Source organism: Pseudorca crassidens, chromosome 2 (assembly GCF_039906515.1).
Source record: "Pseudorca crassidens isolate mPseCra1 chromosome 2, mPseCra1.hap1, whole genome shotgun sequence".
NCBI lineage: Eukaryota > Metazoa > Chordata > Mammalia > Artiodactyla > Delphinidae > Pseudorca > Pseudorca crassidens.
In genome coordinates this window covers 85,321,094-85,347,723 of record NC_090297.1, presented here as the reverse complement: position 1 = coordinate 85,347,723, position 26,630 = coordinate 85,321,094, and the positions used below count along the sequence as shown (strand labels likewise).

The 26,630-nt window shown below is 36.5% G+C and overlaps 1 protein-coding gene across 1 annotated transcript in view; it reads left to right on the top strand.

The window, feature by feature from the left end:
• Positions 1–26,630, top strand: part of DPYD (dihydropyrimidine dehydrogenase) — an 806,187-nt gene that overhangs the window by 558,268 nt on the left and 221,289 nt on the right. Inside the window, exons 17-18 of the mRNA XM_067726990.1 lie at positions 25,562–25,682; positions 26,499–26,618. Coding sequence (XP_067583091.1) covers positions 25,562–25,682; positions 26,499–26,618 — 241 coding nt within the window. The remainder of the gene's footprint in view (positions 1–25,561; positions 25,683–26,498; positions 26,619–26,630) is intronic.

Genomic DNA, 26,630 nt, shown 5'->3' with positions numbered 1-26,630 from the left:
ATGATGTCCTTACTAGAACAGCCTACTTGCTCATTTTACCCCTGAAGTCCTCCTCATTCTACTTGTTTTTAGAGACCGTTAGGCTTCAGCCTGCCTTTCTCCCTCTACTTTCTTCCCTCCACAATTCCTGGGTTTCCTAAGTAGCTGAAAAAATTTAATTGCAAGTTTTTATTAAACTTATTTAAGACATATATATATATATATATATACACACACACACACACATATATATGTCTTATTTTAAGCATATAATTTTAAGAATACATATTTATTAAGAATCCTGTCATAACTTCTATTCTAAATCTTAGTTGTAGAATTGTCGTCATATAAATTAAAACAAGTTGCTTAACAGTATTTCATTGTATTGTTCTTCTTTCCTCTTCTCAGAAAGTAAAGATTTGATTCTGGTTGAATTTTTATGAGGTTGGGAGTACTTCCTTGAGTATTTTCTACAGATAAGATATCAATACATGGGTGGCATATTTTCTGAATCCCTGAATGTTGAAAACCATTGTGCTTTTTCCTTAACATTTGAGTATTATATTGGCTAGTGTAAAGATTCTTGGATCGTAGGCCTTTTCTTTTAATAGCATAGTCAGATAATCTTTCCTTTGTAAGAAAACTATTTTTGTTCTGGGTCGAAGAAAGAATTGTTTTCATTAGCATTGGAGGTCAGACATTTCCCCTGATTATGTCTAGGTGTGTGGCTTTTCGTAAAATTAATCCTGTCTGAGTCTTAGTGAGCCTATTCATTCAAAAGACACAAGTCTTTCTTCAACTCAGGGAATTTTTATTCTATTATTTCCTTGATCATCACTTCTATTCCATGCTCAATTTTTCCCCATCTGAAACTCCTCTTTGCGTATTATGTCACCTAGATCTTCCTCTAAGTCTCTTATTTTATTGCTAATTTTCTTTTTCTTCCCCCTTTTATTTGATCATGCAGACAACTAATTCAGTTCTCAGCAGTGGCTACACTCTTTTTCAATTTCTCTATTTGGTTTTAGAATTCTGAAAATCATTATTGTCAGTTCAAGTGATTATTATTTTTATTTTCTAATTGCAGCTCCTTGAGAATACTCATTACATGTAAATTAACATTCTTCTCTATCTAATTCATTAGCTGTTCTTTAACAGTAGCTACTGGTTCAGCTTGACCTCCTTCCCACAACTTACAGGGTCTATGAAATAGGTAGTAGTTCTCCTTTGACTTCCCTATAATGTAGGTTTTGTCACTCAAGAACAGGCCAGGATTTGAGGTTCTCTTGAGCAAGTGGAAGGTTGTGGATGATGCAGAGGTTTTGTCTTCTAGTGATCACACACTGGCATACCTGGACCCCTTTTCTGAGAAGGGTGTAAGACCAGGTCCTAAGACTCTATAGGTGAAAGTAGGAAAAGGTCAGTTCCTCCTAAAATATGAATGGTTGGAGCAATTTATTCCACCTATTCCCCACCCTCCAACCCTTCTAGGTCTGTCAGCCCTAGCAGGATTATTTAGCCTCCCAGAGGACCATGTGAAATATTGACAGATGTGCAAGATTGGAGCATCACTGGCATGTGTTGGCTGAGCCCTCTCCAAAAAAAAAAAATCTGCTGTGTTAACTTCAGACCTAGTGAGACTTCTGCTTACCTCCTCTTCCCAAGGTTAATGAAGCCTCATACTTGCTCTCTTCTCCGGGGAGCTCAAAGCTTCTTTAGGTGTTGTGTTATTCTGGCAACTTTCTATCTTCCCAGAATCTGTTTTTCACAGTTTTAAATATTGCCATCAAGTGTAAAGTTTTAATGTTATACAGTTTTTCACTTTCACAGTCATTTTGTTTGGGTTTTTTTCTACTGAGTCTAATTTTCCCAGAGTTTCAGTCGAAATATCTTTTGGATTAAAATGGCAGGTCAAAATAATGGGATCATGATGTCCTACTACTTCATCTACAAAATTCTTTAATACAGTAATTGCCGTTCTTAGTAAACAGTCATGGAGGAGCCACCCATTTAGAATAGTGGAAGAAGGGAACCAAGATATAGCCGTCAATGGAACTAAGCAGGGCCCACCTTCTGCTTGCCGATTTAGTGGTAACTCACTTCCTTTGAAGTAAACCAAGTTCTTTATTTAGCCAGTGTGGCTGCCATGGGTTCAGGTTCTGTTGCTGGGAGATAGTTCTTGCCCAGTATTGGCAAGAACTGTTAATATAGTTAAGTGGTATTTAGCTATTAAGCTATCCCTTGCCATTCTGCCAGACTTGGAGATTCTTGGCCATATAGTCCTTCAGAATCCTACTCAACTCTGTATTAATTTCATTTGAGGCACTCTCTTAGCTGGAAACCAATTCCCAAGAATGTGTTGAGTCATAATTCTTCAATTCAGACTTGCCTTAGTAGTTTCTTCGCAAAAAGCCTAGGAGTTTAGCCCATCAGCTAATATGTCTTTCAGAGGTCTTCTGCCTTAGAGCAATGAGAGACAGTAGGGATCTGTCCTGGGAGACCTAACTGAATAAGTACATTATACCATAGAGTTGGGCCTATGGGTGGTGGTCTCAGCGAGGTGCAATGAGTACTTTTCTTGGAACAGAGAGTACAACAGGAAATATTTGGTAGAGGCCTGAGGAATTCTGCTCCTCATTGCTCTGACATTCCTGGAAACATATCTTTCTAGTCAGCATTCTCCTTTAACCCAAATGTCAGATAAGAGTCCCTCCTCCTTTCCAAGACAAACCCCTCTGCTCAAGTGCTTAATCCCAACCTCATCTACTTCTTTAATATCTCACTCTCTTCCCCGTATTTATATTTTTCATTCCTCCTTCACCTTGGCCCCTTCCCCATCTCCTACATACATACATGAACAAAATCCTGAGATAAACCCTGTTCCAATCCTATCATCCTCTCAGTACACCTGTCCATTTTTTTTTTCTTTCATCCCTTCATTTCCAGTCATCTAGAAAACTGTCTTCACTTCTTCACCATTTATACACTCCAAACTTCTGTCTAACTTTCCTCTCACTGTAGTCAAAATACTATCAGAAATGTCACCAATAACATTTTCGCAATCGTCTACCTTCTTATCTCTTGCACAGAATTTGACCTTATTTAGAATACCTTCTTGAAATTATTTCCTTTCTTTTAAAAATTGTACTTTTCTGGTTCACTTCCCATCTCTCTAAGCACTTGTTTCCCCCCTTTTCAGGTCCATTTTCATCTTGTTCCTAAGCTCGAACTCAGGTTTCCTGGCTCCTGGTTCAATTCTCTTTTCTTGACATTATTGAAATATGTTGGCATAGTTCTTCATTCTAAAACACTTCTTGTGCACCTACTAGTCAGTCTTAGAATAGTCTACAAGGTGTAATTCCAGAGACGCTTTGTAAAGGCGTACTTGTTCAAATGTATCTTTCCTACTATTGTGCTGTGGTGTCTGAACTATCCACCATCATTGAGTCATTCTGTGAGGTGGAGACATTATTACATTGTTGTTTTCTGGAGTTGTCTTTTAAAATGTGGCTATTCTTTATAAGGAAAAATCATTAATCTATTTATAACTTCATGATTTAAATTTATGAAACCAGTTACCTTAAAGAGACAGAATGAGACGTAAGACAAGACATAAGGCACTGAATAAAGAAAATAGCCCGTGGGAGTAAAGGGAGAAAGGAGGTCTCGGTAACCTCAAGTCACTAGGATGAAGGTAGAGGAATGGAAGAATAAAGAATGTTAGAAAGAGTACACTGCATTGTGTCTTTGCCTCAAAAAGGCATATGTACTACTTTTAAGAGAGCAGCAACTGCACTGGTATATTTTCCAGTATGTTATTTTAAAATGTAAGAAATTTAGTTATCCTTGGTCCTATCTGTTGAATTGGCCAAGTGGGAGGTAATGCAAGACTGTGGGGACCCACCGGGTCAGATAGAACTGTGGTAAATAAAGTAGGCCTTTGGGTATTGACAGCTCTACAATTAATCCACAAGGTGACATATTCCATTATTTTAAGGAGAAATGTACAGTTATCCCAAGGAGAAATAAGCATGCTATTTTATCTGAACAGGTGACTACCTTTGACCCGCATTTTAAAGAAAAGATATGAGCTACAAGTTCTCCCCCAATCATTTCTGAAGATTAAAATCACCAATGAAACTCTCTTTAAAATGTGCATGGACCCCTCTTCCCTAGATTTGTCTAGAAGTCTGGGCCCAAGGCCTGTGTGTGTGTGTATAACTCCACAAGTGATTCTGATGCACAGGCAGTGTTGAAAACAGCTAAGCTGGAAATTTGAGGAGCTGAGTTTGATTAGATAAAGTGCAATAATGGAAAGAAGAGGGGAGGCTCTGCTTCTGTGTTAGGAAGCGTCTTCTAATTAAATTTAGGAAGCAGCCTCTACAAAAAGCTGACAGCAGAGCTTCCTGTGCATGTTGCCAAAGAAAGCATGATGAAAAACAAAGGAAGTACCCTCTCCTGAAGCTTATCACAGAGATAGGCAACCTGTCTTTCTTTCAAAATCTACAGTTTTGATCTGATTTCCCCTCACCTGTCCACAGAACCTCCGTGTTGCAACACTTACACACTCTGCTTTCCCCAGTATGCACCCCACTTTCTTGTTCCCTGCAGCACCTTCGTTTGTGTTTGGGCCACAGAACAGATTTCCTTCCACCATCTGCCCAGTCAAGCTTGTTTGTTCTCCAAGGATAGAGTCAAATATCTCTACTGACCACTGCTGCCCCAGATGACCCTTTCCTTCTCTAAACTTGGCAGCAGTTTGTGCTGCTTACCTTGTATGTTGACCTCCTGCTATGTGCTTGGTACCTGTCATATAGCTGGTAAGTGACAGATCCAGGAAAACAGAGGGTTAGCTGACTCCAATCCCATATTCTTTTCATTATGCCATCATGCTGCCTCTAGCATCCCATACCAGCCTACACAAAGCATGATTACGTGCTTTGCTTCCCTCTTAGACTATAAACTATGTATGACCACAGACTGTGTGTGAAATCCCATAAAGTCTGCCATTGTTTTCAAAAATGAGTCAAAAAATGACCAAACAGCAGGAATCAGTAGCTGGGGATATACATTTGGAGAAGTTGCAGTTCTTAAGGTATCTTAAGTCCTAAGTTTCCATGCATTGTAGTGTCAAATTTAACAAAAACTTTCAAGAAAACTCTGCATCTTCATAAAGAGTTCAATAATAAGCTGAATAAGCCAAATTTTAGCAATTACTGAAGAATCAACAGGAAATTATAGCAGAAAAGTAAATCGACAAGTGCTGAGACTTAAATATTAATGAGGGATAGGTCCCAAGACCTTCTCAAATCCCTAAGTATCACTATAATATATAATTTTCCTCATAAAAAGCAGTAAAGTATAACTGAAATATTTAAATGGTCCCTGTAGACCGTAATGATTCTATAGAAACAGAACTAAAGTCATTTATAATGCTATTAACATAAATTCTGAATTGAGCACCGGCCGAAACGTTTTCAAACATCACTTTTTCTTCTTTCCCATATAGAGCATATGGTTACTAATTTTTGCCTGAGTCACCACCAAATTTATACAGAACTTCTATTTTCTAAGATGCATCAATTTTATAAAACTGTTTCACTTTTTCCTTATTTCCGTCATGAGAATTAACAATTGGCTTTCTTTGGGATTCACTCTACACAAAGTCTTCTGACATGTTCAAAAATTATTTTGTACTTCTAAGTATTAAAAAAAAAAAAAAAGTTAAGCCTGCACCTCAGCATAGGTGCTAGCTAGAAAAGCTCTTAAAAGTTAGGCTTATTCCTGGCCAAGTGACTCACTCAGACCAAGCTCACAACATCCTCCAAGTTTCATATAAAATTACATATTAATATATGCTCTATGGGATCATTCACAAAGAGTTGAGACTTCAAATGTTTAGTCTATGAATATCAGAGACTTACTATATTAAGTAGTAGTTTTAATTCTTGCTTTTACTGTTTTTCAGTGTACACCAGTAATCATAAGGAATTTATTGATTGATTGATTCCTAACTTACAATTTATTTCCCCAGAGCTTGTGATTTATTTTACTGCTTATAGTGTGCCAGGACCCAATAAATGGTAAATGTTTAGTCCCTGTCATAAGATACATCACGACTATCATTTGTTGATGACTATCCTGAATTTTATTCATGCTCAAACATGAAGACAGGGTATTTGGCTTGGAGCAGATGAAGATGCCTTTAAGACAGAGAATCAAACAAAATGGTCAGGTCTTCAGAGATAGAATTCTTACTTCAAACATTTGCCTATTTTACATTTGGTAGTGTATATAGGTCCATGCCACTCTCTCACTTCATCCCAGCTTACCCTTCCCCCTCCCCATGTCCTCAATTTCATTCTCTACGTCTGTGTTTTTATCACTGTCCTGCCCCTAGGTTCTTCAGAACAATTTTTTTTTTTTTTAGATTCCATATATATTGTTAGCATACAGTATTTGTTTTTCTCTTTCTGACTTAGTTCACTCTGTATGACAGACTCTAGGTCCATCCACCTCACTACAAATAACTCAATTTCATTTCTTGAAGCAGCCACATAGCACAGGGAGATCAGCTGGGTGCTTTGTGACCACCTAGAGGGGTGGGATAGGGAGGGTGGGAGGGAGACGCAAGAGGGATGGGATATGGGGATAGATGTATATGTATAGCTGATTCACTTTGTTATACAGCAGAAACTAACACACCATTGTAAAGCAATTATACTCCAATAAAGATGTTAAAAAAAAATTTGCCTATAGTGATGCTAACCCTAGTCTTACTTTCATATTACTTTCACTATTAATATGTTTACTAAATATATGTGGTTGTATATATATATATATATATATATGTATGTGTATATATATTATATATATATATATATACATTTATATAAGTTGTAAAACAGAAACAGGAGAACTGGCTCAAAGACCTCATATACAGATAGGATGTGTCATCATTTTAAGGAGGTATCTGAGACCTCAGAATGCCAAATAGCACAGCAAGGCAAGAGGGGTGTATCAAGGCCCAGAAACACCAAGTGTATTCTCAGTGTTCCTAGGTACACAATCAGAGGTTAATTAACAGTGATTATCTCAGTAGCATCTCAGATGGAATAAAAAGGACCTGGAATATTAAACTTAAAGCTGAGAGAAATAAGGTATTCTTTCTTCTAATGTAAATGTTCCTAGATAATAGATACATAGTACCAAGAATATCCCCTTAGTACTATGGGATTGTATTTCTCTGAACACCTGCTCTAGCATAAGCATTATGTAACTTTAAGTAGAACTTAAAGTTATTGTCTTAATAAAAGCAGGCATTCAATTAATCTTATACTATTCTATATCTATGTCTGAAAAAGTAAAACCACCCGTCATTCCTAAACCACTCTAAATATATGGCACGATCATTTAATCTGTAACAAAAACCAAATACCATGATGCCTTGGAGGAGTTAATTCAGTTACTTAGGTCTAGTCTTCTTTAGCCTGCCTGCCTGCCTATGTGCCTTCCTTCCTTCCTACCTTTCTTCCTTTCCTCCTTAAATCTCACTACCTAGCCATAACCCATTTTAACATGAGTGTGAGCATTTGCAGTTTTAACTACTGGTGAGAGATCTCATATAAAATATAGCAGTGTATAGTTTTGCAAGGAATTTGAATTGTACATTGAGGTTAGTATAAGTGAATCACTTAGCTAAGAATTAGTCTAACTTTTACAAGCATTCTACTAGCTAACATCTGCATCTCAGTTTCCTGTTATTGTGTTAAACATAAAACTAGGTAATAGAAACAGGTAGTGATCATATAAAATCAACATAGTATTTGCTCTGAAGTCACATCTCGTTCTAATAAAGTTTTATCTAAAGTGATGAGTATTTAGTCAATGATTAGTACCTCTATTGTGCCTGTTGTATATCAGTATTACGCTTGCCTCTGTGGATGATATTGCATGATGAAAAAAAAAAATGGTCTCCGACTTGAAACAATTCAAAATCTAGGAACAAAGAAAAAAAATTAACTAAATGAAATTAAAATAATTTTAAGGTACTATAAAAGCAAAGTGATTATTTGTTTTGGTCATAGAATATACATAAACTTAAATGTGACTTCCTCAGGTTTAAACCAAGCAACCCATCTTCAGTTTACCATACCCACAGCCCCGTCACTCTTTCTCTCCTTATCTTCTTACCCTGCTCTAAATTTTCTATTACCTACTTGAAATTGTGTTACATATTTATTTATTTTTTCCTTATTGTATTTCCCAGTTGAATGAAAACTCCATGAGAACCATAACTTTGTCTTATTCACTTTACTTATTTACCCCAGCAACTAAGATAGTAATTGAATATATATTTGTTGAATGAATGAATGAATGGATGAATATCACCAAATAAGGAAAAGATGGTTACAACTGGTTACACAACACACAGCCCACTACTATGCAAATAAGTTGCATATGGCTGATGATGCCTTATTGTTTCCTGTGGTGCAGATTTTAGTTACACAAGTTCACATCTTCATTAAGCAACAACTGTGACAATAAACGACAAGAAAATAATAAAAAAGAAAATAGACTGATCGTCTTTACAGTTTCTTTAGAGCTGCTGCAAACTCATTTGTTGACATGGGACTCAGCCTGATTTCTTTTATAAACAGGAAATCAGTATTTATTTTCAGGTCTTCATTTTTATATCAGGATGAATTATAGGATATTTAATGTTCAAACAGTTGTCCGTTTATCCATTTCCTATTAAGAAGAGAGGAATATATGTAAAATGTTCTTTGTATATTAAGATTTTATATGTATAACTAATAATAAAATTTATACTAAAGCTCTGATTTGAAATTTTTGGAAAGTCTAAATAAATTGTCAAGTGTTCTTGAAACACATAGTGTACTTTTGGTATTGCAGAAGTTATGGGAAATACCATAGAAATAAAAGATCATTGTATGTATATTCTTTTGTAAATTTGAATATGCTAATATTTAATATTGATCAAACTCACAAATATGGTATAAGATAATCTGATAGTGTATTTGCTTTAATGTAGAGTAAGATATTTATTTAGTGTCTCATTCATGCATGGTGACTCAAAGATATTTCTTACCCTTACCTGTTAGTAACCAGCAGAGTGCTCACCAAGCATCACTTTAATCCAGTATTAAATACTGGAAATAAAGAAAGTTAAAAGTGTACATTTGTAACTGTGATTATATCCCAAAGAGAAATATACTTGCTTTTGAGTTTGCTTATAATATAAGTGTCTCTTACCAGTCCAATATGGATAATTCAAAGTTAATGGCATAACCATAAAAATGAATTTATGCATACTTCAAATTCATAGCAATTCCATCTTACAAAACATATTTTTATTAATGCTCATTCCTATTTGTGCAATTTTAACAAAATTCAGATTTACAACTATTCTTTTCTCTTGTTCTTAAATAGCTGTTTTAGGTTATTAAGTTCATCCTACCAAATTGCCCAAAAATCTAGGAAGTAACGTTTAAAAATTGTCTCTCACTCAAGTTGGGAAACATTTTCTTTAATTTATCGCACTTTAAACAAATTGTTAGCTTTAATTAAATGTGGAATAAAACAAAGACATAAACTAAAAAGCCTCTTGGTTATGAAGAACTGATGTAATAAAACTAACCTAAGAATTTATAAATGATAACTCTTTTCTGTAAGGATTGATTGCAACATAATCACAGTAAAATTTTGGCAAATTTTAAGGAAATTTAGTTGTATAAAAGTAAATATATGGGGCTTCCCTGGTGGCGCAGTGGTTGAGAGTCCGCCTGCCGATGCAGGGGACACGGGTTCGTGCCCCGGTCCGGGAGGATCCCACATGCCGCGGAGCAGCTGGGCCCGTGAGCCATGGCCGCTGAGCCTGTGCGTCCGGAGCCTGTGCTCCTCAGTAGGAGAGGCCACAACAATGAGAGGCCCGTGTACCGCAAAAAAAAAGAAAAGAAAAGAAAAGTATGTATATGATTCTCAGATAATTAGCAAAAGATTACATAAGGATGCTTTATAAAAGCATGCCTGTATTTAATGTAGTTTGACCTTTTTTTTTTCACTTAGTAGTATGTAGTCCTAGTCTTTTCTAACTAATGTGTCTTTGGGAATGTATAGCCCTATTGACATTTTAAAGTTTTTTTTCTATATCATATTATCCATTTACATAACAAATAATATTCATTCATTCGTCTAATACATTTCTATTGAGCAATCCAAATACAAGTATATATAAAATCCTAAGGAAAGATAAATGAAGAAATTAATTCTCTCAAGGGTTGGAACTAATGTGTGTAATATGAATGGGGAAGTATATTTTGGATGGAGGAAGCGTATTAACAAATTCTGGTCTGGTAGTTAAACATAAGTGGGCTAACATGACTGTTCTAAAATTACGTAGTGACTGATTTTGACTGCATATCATGGTTTATATGTACAGCATAGGTTATTGTCTATTTCTTAATTATTTAGAAATGACTGTGGCCACAGTATAATAGCATTATCATTTTATCTCTTAATAGGGATATCTGTGGTATATAAGGTTCAGGAAAATCCCATTATGAGTAGCATTGGCTTAAATTAAACATTGTGGAGGAACCAAATTGTACATGTGCTAACTGAGGAGAGATCCATCTGTGAGTGAGACATGGAAGCCCTGTGTGCTCTAGGTCCAGGGCCGGGGTGGGGGGGTGCGGGGGGATGGGGGAGAGGCTAAAAGCTGACTGTTTGATTGTGGTTGGGCTCTCGCCTATTTTGCATCAACTGAAAAATCCAATTCTGTCTCCCTCACCAATTGCTCCCATGATAACATATAGCAACATAAGTTTCCACTAGTGTCAGGCCCAGGTCTATTGACTATCCAGCTCTTCTAAGGGGTTATATATTCTAAATGTCTGATTTTGTTTGCTTGCTTTAAGAGAATTCATATTTTATCCATAAACACAGCACCTAGGAACAAAAGCAAGGGAATTAGGAGCACCAATCACCAGAAGAGATTTAGTTCAGTGTTATTTATAATGGGAACTGGACATATCTCAAAGTGCAAAAATTGGGAAATAATTAAGTAAAATAGGGTATATCTATATGATGAAATATTTTATGGATATCAAAATAGTATTTTTAAAGAAGTTGAATGACATAGGAAGTGCACATGATATAATGAAAAAAATAAAGGATATACAACTGTAAAAATGGTAAGAATTAAGTTTTGAGGAAACTGTATTCTTACTCCAAGAAAATAGAAGGAAATAAACCTTTTTAATAGTGCTGTTGTTTGGTTGTTTTATTATGAGTAATTTTAATTTTTCTTAGTCAATAATTTTTTAATTAATTTATTCAGAAAATTACTCCACAATAGTTATGAAATCATCCTTTCATAATCATGGAAAACTTTCTTAAAAATGACATTTGAAGAAAGATTTAATGCAAGGATAGTGTATAAATTATATTAAACAATTTTTATTTTTTTCTTTCAAGGTAAACAGAAATATATGATTTTAATTTGTATTAAGATGCAAAAGAGATTTGTGTGAATTTGTCTTCAAATGTTGTGAGAAGTGGGTCTACTGTATCTCTCACTGGGGATAACTTGATAGAAAACAAAACGTAGAATTATTTAAGGATAATTAAGTTACAATGTGTGAGAGCACTTGTAAATCACTGTGTTGTATGTTTGTTATTTTTAATATTGCCTGAGAATGGTCTAAATAACCTCTTTGAGTCCTATCTAGGCCTGTGATTTCAATAAGTTATTTAATTAACAAAGCTAATTATTTAGATCTCAGACTGTCATGGATTTCACATTGTTAGAATTCAGAGATATTGTTTAAACTGTAACCGATTCCTTTAAAAATGTCATATAGTCTCCCTTACATATATGCATTGCCTCATAACATAGCAAATGATCTTCCACTGTGTCATTAGTTCTAATTGTGATAACAATAAAATGATAATTACTCAACATATTCATTGCATACACCTTTTATGTCAAGCACAGTTCTAAGCTCTGATAGTTCAGATTAAATTTATTATTTGGTTTTCTTGGGCTGTGTGTATCTATAGATATAACTACATAACCATTGTAATGTCTCCATCCCTATTATGTTTAGCTATATGTGCCATAAATTGCCGGTGACTTTAAGGGGTATAATCTCTTGCCTACATTTCAGTCCTCATCCTACCTGATGTCTTTGGTGTATTTTATATCAAGAACTACATCTACATCTTCTTTATTGGAGTTTCCCTTCTTCCTTGGATCCTGTCCTCCTCATTGTTCTCTTCTCTCTCTGACATAGCAAGGGTTTCACAAGATTTCAACCACCAACTACATACTAACAACTCATAAACCTATGATTTAGTGATCCTGTGATCCAGATTCCTATTAACTCTCAACTGGATTCTTTCAGCTAGGTGTCTTATAGGGACCTCAAACTCAATGTATCTAAAATTCATCATTTTATTGCCAAACCTGCTTCTCTAGTATTTCCTCACTTGCTTGATGAAATTACTGTTCTCCTACAATTACAAACCACAGAATTATTTTTGATTTTCATTCCCCAACTCCAATTTGTACTAATCTTGAAAGTTTTTAATATTCATCCTTAAAATGATGTTCTAGTCCACTTGAAGTTCTTGCCTAGCACTAGGCCTTTTTTCTCTTTCAGATTGGTGTCCCTGCTTGCTCTGTATCTTATCCTACTCAACCCATAGACATATATGGAATTATATTTCTAAAACGGGGATTTAACCATGTGGCTTTTCGTGTTTTCTTATTGTCTAAAGGATAAGGCACAGAATCTGTAGGAAGCTGACTCTAAACTCTAGTTGAACCATTTAGCCATATCTCCTCTCTGCTCCCTTCATAAGCAATAGTTTGGAATTTTCTTTCTATTTCCCATCACACAGTGCATTCCCATGCTTTAGAGTCTTCCTATGCATTCCCTATCCATGTGTTTCTCCACAGGCCCTAATCCAGTTGCTGCCATTTTGTGACTCTTTCAAGACTCCAGTCCCCCACCACCACACACACACACACACACACACACACACACACACACACACACTTTAGAAGTAAATAAAAGTAATCATTCTACCACTAACTTCCCACTTTCTTTGTACACACTTCAAGGAGAGCAAATTGCTTGGGGTTGTTTTTATGTCTTTTTCTTATACCAAAATGAAACCATTCATAAAGTCTTTGTGGTTAACTGCAGGATGATTGCAAATGTCCAGTAAGGTTTAGATTCAATAGTTTTTGAATTCCCACAAATACCTTACTTAGCAGAGAAAGGATAAAGTAAGAAGTAACTGTGTCGCGTTTGTGATTTCAACTGTTGCATGTTAAAATCTAAGAATATTAGCAACTGGAAATGTATGAGTAAAACCTTTTTTGATACTGGATGCTGCCTTTGCCCAATATTCTAAAAACCTAATTATATGCTGCAACATCTAGATGTTAATTACATGACCCAGTAAGGGTTACCACACTTATTATTTTTAAGTGGAAAAAAAAAGTGCAAAGTTTTAAACTAAGTTTAGCAGTTCTTTGGGTACTTTACATTTCTTGAATATTGCAAAAGTAAATACTCACCTGTTTTTAATACTAATACGATTTTGTGTATCAAGCAGTTTGAAGGTTTTTTCCCCACATGCAAGCTTCCTAACTGTTTTATCAACCATGTAGGCTGCAGGCACCTCAGTAAAGTTGAATTGGGATAAACGAAAGATCCTTGTTGAATTGGTAATCATGCAGGTATTCAGAGTGAAAGGGAGATCATATTTTAAATTAATTTCAGGGCCTCAGGATATTTTTTCTTATGGGCTATATTACCATTCTCTGTTTACATATCCATCTTTTAAGAACTCATAGCTACTCTTAATACATTTCAAATCAAGCTTTCCTGTACCTGGGTGATATGTATTACTTCTTTCTGCAAGGGTCTCTTGAATTATATGACATCTTGCTTATTATGACATATTCAAATGCTAAATGATTTATAGAAAAATAATGACGTATACTAATCCCAAAAGCCATTTATATATTCTATTGACTTTGACCAATCTTTAGTGCCCTAAGTGATCTAATTTGACTGTATTTGAGGACAAATTAATACCTTATTTTTTTGTAATTTTCACATTTCATGGGACGTTTCAGGTTAATTATTAGGAGCTAAATAAAAAGTGTTATTTATTTATTTATTTATTACTCTACACAATCCATGGAGCTAAGTACCTGCCACACCTAAAGCTCCTTTTCTAAAGGGAAGTGACCAAAAGCAATATCTTGTGTACAAGCTGTCACAAAAGCATGTGTCCTGGAGACTTTGACCACAGTTCGTTGGACTAGATATTGTACCCTGAGCAGAAAGTGACCAGCTGTAGTCTAAATAAAGAGAGATCAGCAGCCTTTCAGGGAGTGTGGTGCCATAACTCAAGCAATAAGGTCACTCTGTACTGGGTACTGGCTCTCTGACTATCATTTAGCACTCTTAATTGCAAGCAACAGAAACTGATTTTAGCTGTCAGAAGTGAAAAGAAGATTTATTGGCAGGATACAAGATGTCTTAGAGAATCAGGGAAGGCAGGAACAACAGGCTTAGAAAAGGGTCAGAAACCAAATGGATCCAGAGAATGGGTAGCAACAATTGCCCAGATAATGCACAGCCTGTACCAGTGCTGTTATCTGCCACTACTGCCATTGTTGGATACTGTCAAGAGACTTTGCACCACACACTATCACAAAGAAACTTCAGCCACTTTTCTGATTGTGAGACTGAAATTTTGGCTGCAGCATCAGTTGGCCATGCCGAGAATCATGCAATTGTTTGTTGGTTGCAGAGAGTAGAGAGACAAAAATTTTCTTTTCAGTGGGTTCCATAGTGGCGATAGTTTCTGTGTTCCACCGATACTTCATACAGTGGGAATTTAACAAAATAAATGGGAAGGGTGTGAAATAGGAAGGACGGCCAAAAAACAAAACAAAAATATTATTCTGTTTTTATCTGAGGATCTTCTCTGTGGGTTTGGTTTTGAAATATATAGATTCTCTGGTGGATTGTAGAAAAACTGATTGGGAGAACCAAAAAGGCAATATAGAAAAAAGAGAAAGTGAGTAGAAGTAGAAATGGAAAAAGAGATACTGAAAAGAGCGAGCAGATTCATTAGTATCACAGAGTTTCTAATCCTAAAAGCAATAGACACCAACTCTTAAAGGAAAAACAAGAAAGTAAGAGCTGCTCTTTGTCACTGATTTCACTGGTGGGTCACCAGAGCTGCTGTGTGTCCTACAAGATGAGTGACAGACATCCCAGACCCCAGAGGACTGGCTCTTCCTTTGCCAAAAACATTTCACTTACCTTCTTACTTCTCCATATATACTTGTAATAAGCCCTCAGTAATGGGGGTTGGGGGCAGGGGTAGGCTTGCCATGGTTCCTTTTCTTGACACCTGAGAGACTTTAAAATAGAGAATCCTCTTTTTACACACACATGCACATACACACCCACCCACACACACACACCTTATGATGTGTACTCTTGCAAACCACATGAGCATAAATACATTGATAAAGATTAAGTTAGGTTCAGATTGCTCAAAATTTGGAGTAAAAGCTAACATCCATGAATTATCTGTCAAGAGTTTGTTAATATCACACTTACAAAAGGTCATGTTTAATATCGTTCCCATCCCACATTTTCACGCAAACACTTTTCAATAAAGTCACCCCACTTTTTGTTATCTCCAAATCCTTTTCAGCTCAAAGAGGGAAATCAGTCTACTGAGCTGGCAAAACAAACAAAGGCCTAGATATTTCTTTCTAGCTCTTCTAGCAGCAGCAGAAGAAATCCCTTAAGCAACTGTACCATCTTGTTACGGATGAGCTCCCCTTAGCTGAAACCATTCATTGCCAAGGGATTGAGGTTTCCTCTACTACATTATTTAAAATTGCCTCAACAGTAATTCCTTCTTGCTTGGATTTCATAAAGTTCCCAGGACAGAAGCATGGCTTCCCTAGACTCTTCGTCTTAAACGTATCAGCATCATGGGTGCTCCAGGGCAGAAGGCTGTTTTACACTAGTCTCCTCCCTGTGTCAGTTAATCATTCACACGAATAGGGGATTATAAAGACACTGAGGTTTTGTGCTTCTGGTTGTTTTCTAACTCTAGCACTCAAAAACATAGGCTAAGTGAGTAGACCAACAGATGTATAAAATATCAATTGTTACACTGCTTACACTAATGCTTTACATTAAGAAAACAAATGACAAGCTGCCTAACGTCTGCAAAGAATAAAAACTCCATATTATACACTTAAATACTTACTTGCCCTTATCTAAAATGAATCCATACACAGAAGTGCAAGTGACTGCTGTCACTTCATTACCCACTGAAGCCTTTTCGGTGTGTTCTGGGCAGTGATGGAGGAGCCTGCTGAGTTTCAGTTTGGCTCAGCTGGTCCACAATTTTGAACCCCTACTGGTGGTATCAGCAAAGCATGTTCATAGCCTGTTTCTCCACATATAAGATTTTTCAGGTTACACTGAATAACTTCATTAACAGACTATGGACAGCACTTTTTCTGCATCATGGACAATACTAACCTTTGAATTCACAAATAAATAACACCCCACATATAAGGAAAGATCAAGGTATTTTGGGGGGCTCAGTGTAAAGAATGCTAAAAAGAATAAGCCATTTTCAAACATGTTTTAATGTAGAGGATTTTGAAGTGTCTTAATTTCTGTGAACTATGGCCAATGTATGGTTCTCAAAGGGCATTTTTTGCCTATGAAGACAGACATGGAGCCTGCTTCATTCTTCATTTGGGTGGGGAGAGAGATGATAAAAGGGAAGTAGAGATGGAAATATCCGGCAGAGGTGAAGGAAAATCGTTGTGAAGCAGAAAGGAATGACTGCCTGTAACTGACCAATAAGTCATGGATCAAATATGGATGCAAACAGGGCACGTGCAGGCCAATTGAGGTAAGCGTCAGGACTCAAAGGGGTCTTATCCCAAAAGAAGTGGGCAAAGGATAAAGTCCAGAAATGCAAGAGTTCAGGCAAAGAGAATGGATATGAAATCAAAAGCAGACTTTAGAATAGAATATTAGAGACCCAACACACCTGCCGGAAGTTGCCAGACGACCTCTTCATGATGTTTTTAAAGAGATTGTTATTAATTTGTTTTATCAACAAGAGATATGGCACTGGGGTAGGGATTAGCATGTGCATTGGTTCCCCTGGCCATACTTCCCTGATGGGTAGACCTGGCTTTTCAGACACAAAGGTATCATCTCCTTTATCTATAGACTTCGCACAGTCATTTCCAGTGTCCCACATCACAGCAGTGTCTTTTCCAACAGGTTCTGAATCAAAAGGTAAGGTAGGTTTCTAAACTCTCCAGTGATGACTCTGAACTGTATCTGAACAGAGGACACCCAATCATTGTCTGCTACTATGTCCCTTAACGCAGTCTTTTTCACAGGAAAAATTAGTCCTGCTTCTTGATGTTGGACCCTTTCTTACCCAGAAGCATATATTGTCCGTTGTTGAGTAAACTAGGCTTGATTGTTTCCAGGACCTTCCAGGAAAGCTGGGTTTAAGAGCTTTGTTAGGATTCCATTTAGCTTTCTTGAGTTTCTCTCAGTGAGATACCCTGGGGTCATTTGGGTGAGCTTCTTTTTCTTCTTTGACTTTCTTAGAATACACCCTAACCCTATCACAAAGAGAATTAAAAAAATTCAAGTAAGGGGGCTTCCCTGGTGGCGCAGTGGTTGGGAGTCCGCCTGCCGATGCAGGGGACGCGAGTTCGTGCCCCGGTCCGGGAAGATCCCACATGCCGCGGAGCGGCTGGGCCCGTGAGCCGTGGCCTCTGAGCCTGCGCGTCCAGAGCCTGTGCTCCGCGACGGGAGAGGCCACAGCGGTGAGAGGCCAGCGTACCGCAAAAAAAAAAAAAAAATTCAAGTAAGGAATTGAGGTCTCCAGGAATCAGACACATAGATGGAGTTAGAAGTGCAAAAGGTTTATTGGGGAGTAACACTTGTGGAAGGAATAGGGACGAATAGGGATGAAGCAGGATTGGGGAAGGGGAGCAGTCAGACCCTGAAACAGATATGAGAAGAATCTTCACCAGTCCAACAGAGAGCCCTAGGGCAAAGATGGCCTACTAGGGAAATCCTGCATTGGATAGAAATGGCTGGGCCCCTGTACCACAGTTTTGCTGTCTTGGCTGGGGCCTCCCCAAGAGGATCCCGACCTCAGCTTGAAAGCTGAAGGGGATCTGAAGGAGGGACCAGTTAGAAGTTGCCTGCTCTACCACACTGTAGCAGCTGGGCACAAGTCTCTTCCTGAAGGAGGATCTGAGTGGTGCATGTCTGGGTCTGTCATGGTTGCTTGCTTCTATGTGTACTCATTAAGAACATTTCGGATCCTAGTTAAGTCACCTTAGTGTATTTACTCATTAGTTCTGGTGAAAGGTTATACAATTTCTCAACAGTTCAAAAAGTTGACCCCTTAACTTGCAGAATCAGTTTCTATTTTTCTGTTTGTTTTTTTTTTGTTATAATTTGGGGTTCCTACAATAGAGACTCAAGGTATTTGTATAATAAGACAGCAAGAGTGCTGTGAGGAAGAGCCTCCCCAAGACACTCATTGGCTAGAATAGCACATGGACCTGTGAGCAGGAGATGTTCATTGGCCTGACTACTGAACAGGTACTTCTCCCACTTTATTGCCATGGTCAGTTGAGGCAGTGGATTTCTAGTTGGGATTAAGATAGGATCAAGACAATCTGAGGAAATCTGAATCTGCTTCCATAGGGACAAACTGTGGAGGGGAAGATTTGAAGTTTGAACCGTTTTCAGAGCTGACCTCCATCATTACATTGTCACTTGGGAATAAAGAAGTGAGCTAGTGGACCAGAGGGGATAAAGAGGGGCTAGTCATCAGAGGGGATAAAAATAATGACTCAAAGACTACCTACTTCTTAAGAATTATCTAAATAGTTCATGGCAATTCTCATCCATTTGTGAAAGGTTTAAGCTTCTGAAACTAAGTGTGTGGGAATGAGGAACACTGACACTAGGAATATCAGAGGAATGGTACGCTAGGGAAATGCTGTCTGAATGGAAGAAACAGCGGCATTAAACCGTAGTCACAGGAAATGGTATTTAAAGGAATGCAAGTTCCCTTTAACTGGCAAAACTATGGATAGACTTCCCCACCAGGCCCCAGGGACCAAGGACTGGGACTTGAGGCAAGGTTAGGAGTGCAGACTGGAAAATCTTCAATATCCTAAAGATTTAGACAGAAAGGGCCATGGGCAGTCAGGACCTCAGGGAGCTTTTAATGGATTGCCGGGCCACAGGAGGGCACAGCTGTCTTCCAGGCAGTCCAGCTAGCTGGTAGAGAACAGCAAGACTGTTTCCAAATTCCACTGGCTTATGGAGCAAGAACTACTAATATCTCCAGCTTATTTTGGCTCCATTGAAGGGAAGGGACAGTTGTTTTCTTGCTGACTGTGGAAATCTGATCCACATTTAGGAATTCTTCATTCTTTTGTTCAACACAGTATTTATTATCTTTAGTGTCTTAGACTCTACATAAGAGGATCAAGATAAAAGAGCAGGATACATCCCCTAAAAGACTAATAGTCTGGTAGAGATGGGGAAAAAAAAAAACATGATTATAAAACACTGTGATAAATGAAGTAATAAAGAAACATTATGAGAGTATTTAAAAGGGAGTCATTATTTATTAACCCATCCTGTGTTGAGGTAGGATGGAAGTGATGTTATCCAAGGGGCAAGAGATGAAGGACATTCTGGGCAGAGAGAGAGAAAGAAAAGCCTGAAGCAAGAATCAGAATGGAGAAGGCTACGGGTGCCTGGGGAGGAGAGAACACACAAGCAGTTAGTTCTGTGTCATCTTCAGCTTAAGGCACAAGGGAAGTGGAGGAAAAAAAAAAAAATATATATATATATATAATATTTTATATGCATATACAGATACATTGCTATAGACTTATAGCATTTTATATTCATATTATATGTTTGTGTTATGCATTTCCCCCCTGGATTATGAAGTGTTTTGTTTTTTAAGAATAGAGATAGTGTATTATATATTTTTAACACCATTGTCTAACATAATCCATAGTGCCTGAAACAGTTGTCTATTAGGTTATCTTGGAACCAGTAATTTTATACTCCCAGTTTTCTTCTGAGTAAATAGAAATAAGAAAGTCAATGTTAATTTATGCAATGTGAGCTCTATCAAGTCGACAGTATTTGTTGAGTGCCTACTATGTGCTGAACTCTGTGCTACATGCTCTCAAATACTCCGAAATAAGAGCGCATATCAGGATCTCCTTTTTTATACTTAACATCCAACATCCAACATACATGTTATTTATGTGCCTGGGTTGTACTTCCTAGTAGACTCTGCCTTCCTTGTCTCACTCATCTTTGTCTCCAGCATAGGCTAGTTGCAGTGCCTTGTCGTCAGTAAATAAATTTGTTAAAATAAAATTTGTTAAAAGGATAGAACCCACATTGCCTAGAATGCCACTGGCTTTAATTTTTCTATTTATATTTGAACACCCTTGGAATTATTTTAAAATTTTAAATGAAATTTGTGGTGGTATAATTTACTTATAACAGAAAAAAATACATTTAAGTATAGAATTTGATATGTGTTGACAAATGTCTACTCTCATGTAAATACCATCACAATCAAGATACAGAACATTTCCATTACCCTAAAAAATTTCCTTATGCCCTTTCCTACTTAGTCTCTTTCCCATCCCCAAACCTCAGTGACAGCAACCAATGCTCTGCTTTCTGTCAGCGTAGCTTTTCCTTTGTGGAATTTCATATAAATGTAATCATGCAGCATGTACCATTTTGTGGACTTCTTTAACTGAGAATAATGTTTCCTTGATTAAGTCCAAATTGTTGCATGATTCAGTAGTTTAGTTTTTTTTTTTTTTTTAATTGATGAATAGTATTCCGTTGTGTAGACATGCCACTTCATTCACATACTAATGGATATTTGAGTTGTTTCCAATTTGGAGCTATTTTGAAAAAGTTGCTATGAACTTTTGTGTGCAAGTCTGTGTGGATATATAGTTTCATGTCTCTTGAATATATTACTCAGAGTAGAATTGCTGCATGGATTAGTAAGTGCACATTTACCTTTAGAGGAAACCACCAAACGGTTTTCCAAGGTGATTATGCCATCGTTAGAATTCTTAAATCAGGAAAACTGGTGCAAGAAGGACACATGCTAAAATATAAGTTAATTTAAAACATCCCCATTCCGATGCCTAGTCTTTGCATTTACTAATAGTTCTACCTGGAGTAGTTAACTCTTTCTGTCTTACTTTACTGACATAGAAGGATAAATATATCACTTTTGCCTATTACTCTGAAGCTACAGCTAGTCTTACAGGTATATATGAAGTAGAAGCCTTTTATAGTTCTAGTTTACAATTGATGGCTGCATTTTACTTTAAGGAACAATTTTGCTAAAGAAGATGATGGTTTAGGACAGGATAATGGGAAAGAAAATTAAGAAGGAGCAATAGGTACTCAGATTGATCTTCTAGACCCTAGTTCTGTCTATCAGAAAAGTGGACATAAAAATGCTAGCTACTTCCTAGCATGCCATGTGAATTAAGATTTAAGAGTTCCTTAGTAGAAAACATTTCATAACTGGTAAAATTTTTCAGTGGGTTCATTGAAATGCCACCTTCTAAGAAAACCATTTTGAAAAGAATTGTGCAGAGCGGAAATTACCAGGGAAATTGGAGAAAATGTTTCTTAAAGTCAAAGATTTCACTAGTAATTTAACTTATCAAGAAATTCTCACAATCATTCTCTAGTGCTTATTCCTGTGTACAGGGCATGAAATCAGTGAGATTCGATGCCCTAGGTAATTGGTGAAAATACCTGTCCTACAATAGAGAGGTCATCTAAGGGTCCTCAAAAGCAGCAGGGTGCATCATGTATAGAACCCCCTTAATGTGTAACTAGAGACATGCTAGTTACTAGAATTAAAAATTATTATCTTGTGGCCCAGATAGAACATTAAGCTTTTAAAAGCAGCCAGTTTTGGACAATGGAAATTTCTGCAACAAACAGTCTGCTCAGAAATACATTTTCTGCTTTTTGCTGTTGTCACTGTTGTTTGGTTTTCATAGGAATCTATTCCAGAGTGTATTAATTGCAGACAGACACAGGGTTGGTCCTCATTAAAATTGTCACAGGCCACATTTATCTCTAGTTTGCTTTTATCCTCTTCTTAGCACCTCACAGGCTTGATCTGTTACCTTCACGTCATGTAGTACCCCCAAGACCACCACGTGCTCCCCAGACCTGTCACTCATTCCTTTAAGGGCTTCACTGCTTTCTTGCTAGTAATATCACACACCTCCATCACAGGAAAACCCGTTCTGCTCCCTCACAGCTTTCTTTGGCGATCATATAAATAAAAAAAGGGTTAACAGGTATTAAAGTAGTACACACACACACACACACACACACACACACAAGCAGTTGCTATGGGAGGGATTACAAATCATGATCAGGAATGCACATTATGAATATCTGCAGGAAGAGCCAGTAAAAAATTGGTGATACAGGTGGGCTTTTTGTGGACTAGACACTTTAAAAGACTTGTTAAGCTGTTCTTTTTTCCATGATTATCTACCATTCTTCTTCAGAATTTTTCCTGCTTTGTAAAGAAGTCTTAGTGAATTTCATCCTTTTAGACAGTATCTATCATAACATATATTTGTGTTTTTCTTAAACCCAAACATAATCTATAAATTGATGGATACATAAAGAAAGAAATTGAAAATCTGCCAAGTTTTCATTTAGTCTTCTTTCATTGACACAACAAATTTTTTTGAGTGCCTACAATATTATATGCCTAGAAGTAGAAAAGCAATCCAGAATTGTCTTCTTTTATTTAATTTTTGTTGGTGTGGATAATGTTCAAGTCTCAGTCTGTCTGAGAGGTTGTAGTAACTTTGTGTATTTCCTATCCTGAAGACTTTTTGTAGGGGAGAATTAGAAATTGTCTAAAATTTATTCATTTCAATAAGATTCTAAAAATTAGCTTGTTAGGAAGGGCCATGCCACCTGATGCTATCACTAGCAAATGAGAAGGTCAAGATGCAGAAGCACTATTAATTTTTTTAGATCTCGATCATTCATATCAAAAATGTGAGGAAATAGGAATGTGTGAATAGTTTCTCCAAAGTATACAGATTCATTTTTTCATGTTATTAGCCTCACCACATTTCTAGTTGTATTAGAATATTCCCTATTATTCCTGGCAAACAAAACTTTGCAATTTATGGAACAGTCAATAATTTTTACAATAATGTTAGCTATAAGTTGTCCTTAAAATTCTCAGGTAATCAAATTGTGTTTCAGCTGGGTATGAAGATTAGTAAACAGCTGGCTTAACTGAGTATGAAGACAGGTAAAATATATCTGAACACCATAAACCTTACTCATAGAACTATCGGGGGATTAAACTATGGTATCTCAAAATAGCAGCAGATGATTCAAGTAAATAAAGGTAACCAATGGACCATATTTTTTTACAAAAACTGAAAAACTCTGAACAAATTTCAAAGTGTTAAACAATGTATGAGGCATCCATTTAAAGTATTCAGCTAGTGAGAATCAACAGAAAAAAGTGTGACAGATGTTCAAAGTAAATATAAAGACACAGTGGTCAATAGTATTGAAAGCCATTTAGAAACCTATATCAGATTATTAGTCTTTACTCTATTGGAACCAGATAATATTTTAAATTTGTTATACTAATTTTTATCAGGCTACCTTCCATGTATTATGCAATTCAAGTGATCTTTAAATTATTGGCAAATTCTACCTTAAAGAAAGCTTTCACAAAGGACATGCAATTGATGTCATCTAGAGTTACTGTCATTTCTAGGCTAAGTCCCATGGAAATTCATAACTTAAAAATGAAAGTCACAAAGATGCAACTGTCTTCATAATGCCAATGCAGTGGTTATAAATATTTCATGAACATTGCATGGGCAGGGGCAGATCTCCATTTTCATGAGTTAGAATTTGTACAGCTAAGTCTCCAGATTTTACTATTCATAATACACAATATGCCCTGTAGAGCATTCCATATAGTGCATTTTTAATATTTATGTTTAATGAAGAAATTACTGTTCTGAAAAGAGAACAAGCCAAGTCAAAGATTTCTTGTTGAAATTATTAGTTTTGCTGAATAGCAACAATAACAATCAACAGAAATTACCTCATCACTGTCTTAGCACACAAACACATAACTTGTAGAGTAATACAAGATGACTGATCAAGATACATTAAACCTAAGTGAAAAGGTTCTTTCTAAAGGTTATAACATTAGAAATCTCATCTTAAAAGAATTCGAAAGGTTAAAATGCAAAGAGTAACTTTCTTACATATAAAAATATTAATTACAAATGAAATACTTGCCTACTGTTTCATAGTTTAAATATATGTCTGCATTTTTCTGGGTGGATCTTTTATTTTTTAAAAAAAGCATTTTAACTTCCTAAGATAATATTACCAAGTTCAATAATGAATTGCTATTGCATATTTTAATGTAATTTATCAAAGCACATTATCAGTACCTGTCAGAATAAATTTTGCACTAAAAGTAATGAAAAAAAAGGACTATTGTATGTGTTGAAATCAAAGAACATTACTACTGCTAAGTTATTTTCAATAGGAAGGATAGGTTATTGCCCTCTAAATGATACTTGTCCCATGAGAAAATAGAAGCCTGAAAAATCACAAGAAACAGGCAGAGGAAAACATCTATTCCTTGCTTTTAAAAATGAGCATTTGATATTTTGTTTCATTCTTGTCATTTTAATCAATTCTTTCATGTTGACCAATGTTGGAAAGTGCTACACAGCTCTTGGCAACATTTGCAAAAGTAAGCTAAAGTTACTGATCAGCTCGTGTGTAACCTAAGGCTGAATTACCCCATATTAGCATATACTATATACCGTAATTAGATTGATTAGGAAGTCTCATATTTTCTTTTGAATACAATTCAACAAGACTAAGTCTTCTAATAATGAAAACAATAGACTTCAGATTTCATACCATTCACCTGGGAGTCAGCTATTCAAATATTTTTATTAGGCTTAAACCAATGAGGTCATTAGAAATTCTGTAATGGTTCCCGAACTTATCACCAGAAGTTTATGTTTTATTTCTGACATTATTTAACAGGAAGTGGGAAACACTTTCTTCCATTTGGTTCTTTGTAGTTTTATTTTCCAAAGGCTCCCTTGAGGAATTTAACCTTTATGTGATGAATTTGCAGTTCACTTGAAGTGTGTTAACCTTAGTTCCCTAATGAGTCTAGATGTAATACTGAGGAGGAATTTGAGAAATATATCATGTTGCTCATTGTCAAGTTGGATTTGTCTTGCACATCTCCAGCTTTGCTGTTGTTCCAGCACACATTTTGATCACAATTCTTTAATTATGTTCTATATTTGACTGACCTATTTGAACAGGATCCAGAGCTGGTGCGAAACATCTGTCGCTGGGTTAGGCAAGCTGTTCAGATTCCTTTTTTTGCCAAGTTGACCCCAAATGTCACTGATATCGTAAGCATCGCCAGAGCTGCAAAGGAAGGTAAGAACCTGACTTACATCAATTGCCTCGTTATGTAAGTATGGGCCTAAATTTCATAGCCATATTAAAATATATCTTTATCCACAAATAGATGTGCATATCTCTCTTTAAACTTTAAGAAAAGTATTGAATTGAGCGCTTGACCTCACAAATGTAACAGCTCCATACCTATACTCAAGCTAGTAAGTGGCCCGGGAATACAAGAATATCTATCATTTTTCCTAATGAACACCTGGTTTACACACAAACAATTGTGAACCGAAGCCACAGTCACAACAAACCACTCCAAAATGAATGACTTCACAATATAACAGTCCAGCAATAGCACCTGAACCTTTAATGAAACTTTTTAAAAAGATAGCTGCTTCCACAGGTGAAATTTCTTATGAGTTCCCTTTATATTTGATGGGATCTAGTACTCTGCCTTAAACACATGCTCAATAAATATCTTGAATACATAAATCATACAGTCAATGCATGATTTTACAAATCATATATGCTTGTGTGCTATCCAATGGAAATTGCATCCTGATTTGTAAAGATATTGTAAATTAGCTGGAAAAATAACACTGAATACAAAACATTTGGCATCCACAAATCTGTATAATAATTGGAAAAATAAAGTGGTGCTAATTAAAAATTTTTATGTCTAGCATTTTAAGTATAATTGTAGGAATGAAATTAGTGAATATATTTGAGGGGAGGAAATGTTCTCAAGAGAAAGTAGAGTGTGCATTTTTCTGGGTTGTGTGGGTTTGAATGGGCTTTAGCAATCGTCCCTTTAAGAACTGCAGAAAAATGTTGTGTTTTTCATAGGTGGCGCAGACGGTGTTACAGCCACCAACACCGTCTCAGGTCTCATGGGATTAAAAGCCGATGGCACACCCTGGCCAGCAGTGGGCACTGGGAAACGGACTACGTACGGAGGCGTGTCCGGTAGGTGTTACC